General features: G+C 32.2%; 1 protein-coding gene across 1 annotated transcript in view; it reads right to left on the reverse strand.

The window, feature by feature from the left end:
- LOC111086973 overlaps positions 1-6,844 on the reverse strand; it is a 10,612-nt gene that overhangs the window by 2,998 nt on the left and 770 nt on the right. The window contains exons 2-4 of the mRNA XM_022391958.1: positions 4,726-4,882; positions 2,931-3,144; positions 2,099-2,174 (exon numbers count right to left, since the gene is read on the reverse strand). Coding sequence (XP_022247666.1) covers positions 2,099-2,174; positions 2,931-3,144; positions 4,726-4,882 — 447 coding nt within the window. The remainder of the gene's footprint in view (positions 1-2,098; positions 2,175-2,930; positions 3,145-4,725; positions 4,883-6,844) is intronic.

Raw genomic sequence — 6,844 nt, forward strand, 5'->3', positions numbered from 1 at the left:
ACGTGCTCCAATGAAGTTATATCAAGTTGGTGTACCAATGGAAAGAGTAGCCGTTGACATTGCTGGTCCTCTGCCCCAAACTCGTGCTGGAAACAAGTACATTTGTGTGGTGATAGATTATTTCACCAAGTGCAATACTAAATCAGGCTATTAGTGATTTCTTCTTCAGATTTGGTATGCCATATGAACTGCATTCAGATCAAGGCTGTAACTTCAAATCAGCTGTGTTCCAAGAATGCTGCAAGTTGTTTAGCATCCGATAGACCAGGACAACGCCACTTCACCCACAGTTCAATGGGATGGTAGAAAAGTACAACTGGACACTGGGACAGGAATTGGCAAAGTTTTGTAATAGCCGCCAAGATGACTGGGATGTCTTACTGCCTCTACTGCTGATGGCCTATAGGACAGCAGAGCATGAAGCAACTGGATACACTCCAGCAAAGTTGATGTTTGGTCGGGAACTTCAGTTGCCAGTGAATCTGTTAACGGGACGCCCACCTCATGAAGAGTTGCCTGAAAATGTGTCAGAGTTTGTGAAAGTGTTATCGGAAAGGATGGATGATATTCACCATCAAATGCGTTCAAACTTGAAAACGTCTGCTGATTCGATGAAGTTATCTTATGATAAGAGATCTACTGAAGTCAGCTTTGTACCAGGAGACAAGGTGTAGTTGTATAATCCCAGGAAGACCAAAGGGAAGTCTCCCAAGTTGTCTTCTCCATGGGAAGGCCCATATGACATAGTGGATCATCTCTCAGACGTGACTTTCCAGAAAAAATGTGGTCGGCAAGGTAAGCCAAAGGTCCAGGACATTTCAGTTGGGATGAAGTGAACAACAGAACAAATGACGCTGCTGAAGACGTATCATCTGAAAAAGCCACTGTCGAAGAAGAAACTCTTGATGAAGTTATTACCACTGATGTGACTGTTATCAGTGATAGGACATTTCCTGATGAAGCAGATGAACCCCACATGAAGCAGAAGCCAACGAGGTGGAGACCAGTACAGAAGATACGTCCCGTAAAATTAAGAGATTTTGTTGAATTTTAATGTTGAGTTTGTAAATTCTGTACATTTAATTAAGTTATTGTTAATTGTTTATTGGTTTAATGTAAGTGGCTATTGTTCGGGACGAACAATACTAAGGAAGGGGCAGTGTTACGACAGCGGTAGTCACGTGACGCTGGTAACACGTTATGATATTCTAGAAGATTCACAAAGAAACGAGATGTACACTTTTATATATAAGACTGGTAATAAGTGACGGCAACAATGTAATTGAACTGCAGACAGAGATAGAAACTGACAATTGAGTCGAACGAGCACATGAGTCGTTTGTTGTGAATTATAGGGTGTGTTTAACTTAAAGTGACTGTGGAAGTTAAGTGTATTGCAAGTTTTATTGGGAAAGAATAAACTAGTTTTATTTAAGAAAGGACTTGTATAGCTAAAGTTTCAACCCAAAAGAAATTATACGGGAAATTAACAAATGAGCAGATACGTAACAATATCAATAATCTATGATCCCAAGCATATTCTCTAATTCAAAGACAATGTCATTAAAATACTTGACATTTATATATTAATTCTTTATATGTCGACAAAAAAAACTACCTGAGTTGTTTTCACATGTTGAATATTTATGGTTGTTTTCAAAATGAATCTTAATAATTTTTCTTTAAGTCTGTTTAACCACAACATAGAAATACCCTTCCTGCTTTAACATACTGTATGTTCCTATATAGTAACTTGATCAACAAATCTTTTTTTTCTAAAGGGCTAAGGAATTAAATATGTAGAGTGTTAAATGTAAAGAGTACATTTGATTATCATCCAAGAAACTGTATTTTCTTTAACTGAGATTGTGTCCATCTCTTAACACAGATGTATTAATTATATATGAAACTTTATAGCTTCTCTGCAAAAGATATATCTTGCCAATATGATATCAAATCATGTATTCAAAATATGAATATAATAACATATATTGTGATAAGGTTTAACAGAGATAAAAGATGCTTGTGATGGTGTAGCTGAAGCATATCACAAAACTACATGTCCTAAAAATATTTCTAAACAGTGATGTTAACTTACGCTTTTAAGCAAATCATTCTCAATGTCAGTAGTCCAAGAATCATCAGAATTTTTGGAAGCAGGAAAGCTCTTTCTTCTATGGTAAAATATAAATATATTATCAACACTACAATTTGAGTTATCCTAGAAATTTTAATTATGTCTCTCAACATGAAAAATCTCTGAATCAATAACAGCTTTTTGCAAATTGCTGGATGTGGGAAAACATTAGCAGGTGCACTTAGAAATTAACAAAATGTAAAGGATAATTTTTATGTCATTAAAGCAAAAAGTAATTAATTTACTAGGCAGCTAAAACTAAGATTTTGATAAAAACATATAATGTAAAAAAAGCCCTCAAAACATTGTTTTATCTTTCAGTGTTATTATTATTATATTATAACCTTATTATATAAATACATGCTGAATGCATTATTGTCAAACAATGAAAATGTAGTACAGTTTACTCATAAGTGCTAGCTTTTTTATACATTTGTCTTCTTATATTTAAGATAGAAATATTGTTAACAAAATGACATCTACATAGACATATACCTATCTAACATTCCCTTCACTATTTCATATTTGGCAGTCCTTCAACATTATGAAACTGGAACTAAAATCACAAAATATCAACTAATAAGCTTCATACAAGATATGTTATAATCTATTTGTAGCTGTAGTTTTGTATTTCATGATCCTATTTTTATTTATCTATATCTAATTTTATGCATGCTTCTCTACCTGCCACCTTATATCTGTTTACTTAGTTATCTATCCATATATTTTAGTAACTAGCTAAATACTCTATTTATTTAGAAATAAATAAACTCATACTGAAAAATGTACTTACTTTGGACTTTTTTCTTCTGTCCATTTTGCTAGATATACAGATTTAGATATTTTGGAAGGGCATGACTGCTTGGTATCGGAGAAAGAGGGGAACTCTGCATAAAAATCCTGTCTACGATTGGTGCCATCACTTCTTACTACAGAGCCTAGTGAGACTGACTTATGCAAGTTCTGATGAAATGTGATAGAAGAGGCACCCTCTAGTCTGAGCAAATCTAAAAAGTAGTCAGTCATATTACTGTAGTTTCATAAATTGTATAGTTTAACGGATTTCATGTGCCAACGTTTTGCATTCAGTGAAGCATTTATTTATAAATAACACCACAGAATCAACAATAAGTATAAACTTAACACTTAAATTATGGCAGTGATAAATATGAAGCAAGTAGTAAGAAACAACACCTGGTACTTTAAGAATATTCTATCTCAAATATAATTCAATTAACCTTGTAGACACTGATTTTGGTGTAACAATGATCTGCAGTATTTAGAGAACCACTGATGCAGTAAATATACACAAAATATTTACTCTAAACATCCATTTTTATCCAAGCAAAAATATAACCTAAATGTTTTATCCATTTTCTAGGACAAGATATGAAAGCACTTATAATAAAAAATGAGAAACAGAACTAGAAGGTACCACTTAATCACTTCATACTTTATAAAACAGAGATTTATCAGTAGTGGGACCATACTCTTCATTGTTTTTTTTTTGTTTTTGCACATCTGCCCAATCACATGAAATAATACCCACATAAAAGAAGGAGAAATATAAAATATATATACAAAAAAATGTATACAGAAATGATGATAAAACATGTATTTTTGGACTTTTCTAAGATAGAACAAAGCACCTCTAACATTGACAGAGAAACACTCACTTAAAAATAATAATTTTATTCCCGACTAACTTCTTTTTCTAAAGATCTTGTTAAAAATCTGAATACTTCCACTTCTTTATTTATGAGTGCTTGATATTCTTCCTGTGTTTATGTTTTTATCATCTTGTATATTTATATCCTTAAAAGTTATTTAGTGACCATACTTGTCATTATAGAGTGACTAATATTATAATTGGTTCATTTATAATATTCATAAATATGATAGATTCAACATGAAAAACTGAAGTTTATGCTACATAATCTGATCAGAGTTATCTCTAGCATACTAAATATTGAATGTAAGGTAGAAGTGTGAAACTTTAATTATGGTTACACTAGACACTTCACTGATACTAACAGTTGCTAACATTAAATGTATGGCTCAGTTTTTAACTTTTAATTTTAATGGTTTGACAGTCTGATGTGCTCTTATTTAAGATTTCAGTTATGTTTCAAAGCATGAATAGTATTATACTGATAATTTCTAGTTATTTTTACCCTTTATATTTTTATATCAATAGGTAATTTTTTTATTATTACTTCAATCTCACTGCCCAAATTCTGACTTTTAGTTATCTTCATATCTATAAACTTATATGGATAAGTAATGGTTTATAACTTTAAATATATTCATTTCTAATGTCACACACTTGCTTTAGACGTCTAAAATAGTTTTCATTTTATAGTAAATTTTGTTAATTAGTGATAAGTTTAATTCCTTATTATAAAGAACCTGAAAGTTTTTATCCTGTTTAAATGAGTAAAATAATTCTACTAATTCCCACTGAAGCCACAAAAGATATCAGAAAGAAACACAGTGAATCAGGCAACTATATGTTTGAAAAGTTCAGTATCATAAGTTTCAAGCAGCAAGAAGGTATATTTTGCAACCCAATAATTAATCCAACACACCTTCAGGACTAAGTTTTCTCCAATAGTTTTCTTTTCCACCCATTGAAGCTGGAGCTTCATCCAAGCGACTTTTCCAGTAAAGGCAGTCTTGTGGAGTTTTTAAAACATGAAAAGAAGACCTGTTTGTCTCATATTTATTTTGATATCTTAGATGGCACTGAAAGGCATTTTAGGTATATAAATGATTAACTCCTTTCCTTTTTCAATAGAACATTCAGAAATTATGTTTAGTAAAGTGGAATGTTCATGACTGAAAATTAAAGTTGTACTTCATTTATGGATTTATTAATCTAGTACTCTGTTATGTTAACTTATGAAATATATTTTACACTTATATAAACATGTAAAATATATTTATTTAACTTAAAAATGTAAGGAAACATATAACTATAAGGTATTATTCATCTATGTTATTAAGCTGTTGTTATAAAAGTTCCTGGTGATAGATATGAAAATCACAATCAACATGATATCTGTACACATAACACACAAATTCTGAAGTGATTACTGATGCTAGTGTATTTATATTGTTGTTAATCTAAATGGTTATGTTAGTTTTGCCGGTACTTCTCAAACTTTACGTATTTTATAATGGTGAGAAGTTGTTAGTTCCTTGAAGCATGCCCCCCAGTGGAACAGCGATATGTCTGTGGACTTACAATGCTAGAAACTGGGTTTCAATACCCGTGGTGGGCAGAGCACAGGTAGCCCATTATGTAGCTTTGTGCTTAAATACAAACAACAACAACAACCTAAATAATTCTGTTGCTACAAAGAATACCAATGTTAAGTATCTGAATAAAATTTCAGATTCATGTTAAATTAGTCAATTAATGAAAACGAATTTTCAATATGTTATACTTGCAAATCTATAAGTATTTTGGTGATTATTTTGTGTTAAAAAAATTAACCAGGTTTACACTCTTGGCCATTCAAATATTCAGAAAAAATATTGAACAGCATTTATAGTTGCAGCATAGTAGATCATAGAATGGCTCTGAGTTTTTTTTGTTTTTTTTCAAGTACAAACTTTTAGCTCATAGCTCTGTCACCTCTTGACCAATTTCAGATCTAATTACAGTTTTGGACTCAGGAGGTCAAATCATTTCAATTGATGTATTTTACCACAACCAAAGTCTCACAAATTAATTTACTCTAATCCTGCCAAAAAGAATTTCAATTTGACATAGGCTGGTACAGAAAACCTAATAAGTAATAAAATCAAATTGAGTATATGCGTGCCCCATGCTTGGTATTGTTGGCACACAGAAATATCTCATATATAAAGCTAAGCTTGTGTCTGTTTGTTCACACCTTTCAGCCCCTATAATAGTAGGCCTATAAAGATATGGAATCAGCATACTCAGGTTTAATGTCTGTGATGTCTTATTCTTAGTGTCAATGAAAACTTTGTAATCTAACTTTTTCCACAGAAGGTGGGGAGTTGGACCCCCAGGGGGTGTGACCCCATCTAATTTTGGAAAAACTACCAAATCAGCACATAGTAATACAGGCTGACATAAGGAAGGTCATGATGGGTGTTAGACCCCTCCCCCATCTAATCTATATAAATAAACATCAATATGTGTGTATATATATCTATTCCTTATACATTTCCATATTTCTTGATCAATGAGCAACAAACTTGACACAGTGATACAGGATGATATGAGGAAGGTCATGAGGAGGTGGGGAAAGGTTTCATGGATTAATTTAATCTAATCCTGCCTAAAAAAAATTTCAAGTGCCATGGCTATTGAGGATTCCCTCTTGTTTGCTTAAACACTGCATATAAAATAGTCCAAAAATAAACACAACTAAATTATTAACATGCTCTATATTTCAGTTTTAGGCTTGGCAATACAAGTTTTGGGACAACATGGGACCTATTGGTCCATCTCGGCTGTTCCATCCTCTAAACTAAATTAAAATCATTTTAAAAAATAATCTTAAAGCCAGCCCTTTTCATATACTTATCAAGCTTTTTCTTAAACTCACTTAAATTTAGTGCCTCTACAACATCTGAAGGCCAACCACCCTGTTAAAAAATTAAACTTAGTTGAAGATGACTCCTACCTTGCCAAAATTTATATTTGTGTCCCCTAGTCCTACTATTCTC

Source organism: Limulus polyphemus, unplaced genomic scaffold (genome assembly GCF_000517525.1).
Source record: "Limulus polyphemus unplaced genomic scaffold, Limulus_polyphemus-2.1.2 Scaffold1597, whole genome shotgun sequence".
NCBI lineage: Eukaryota > Metazoa > Arthropoda > Merostomata > Xiphosura > Limulidae > Limulus > Limulus polyphemus.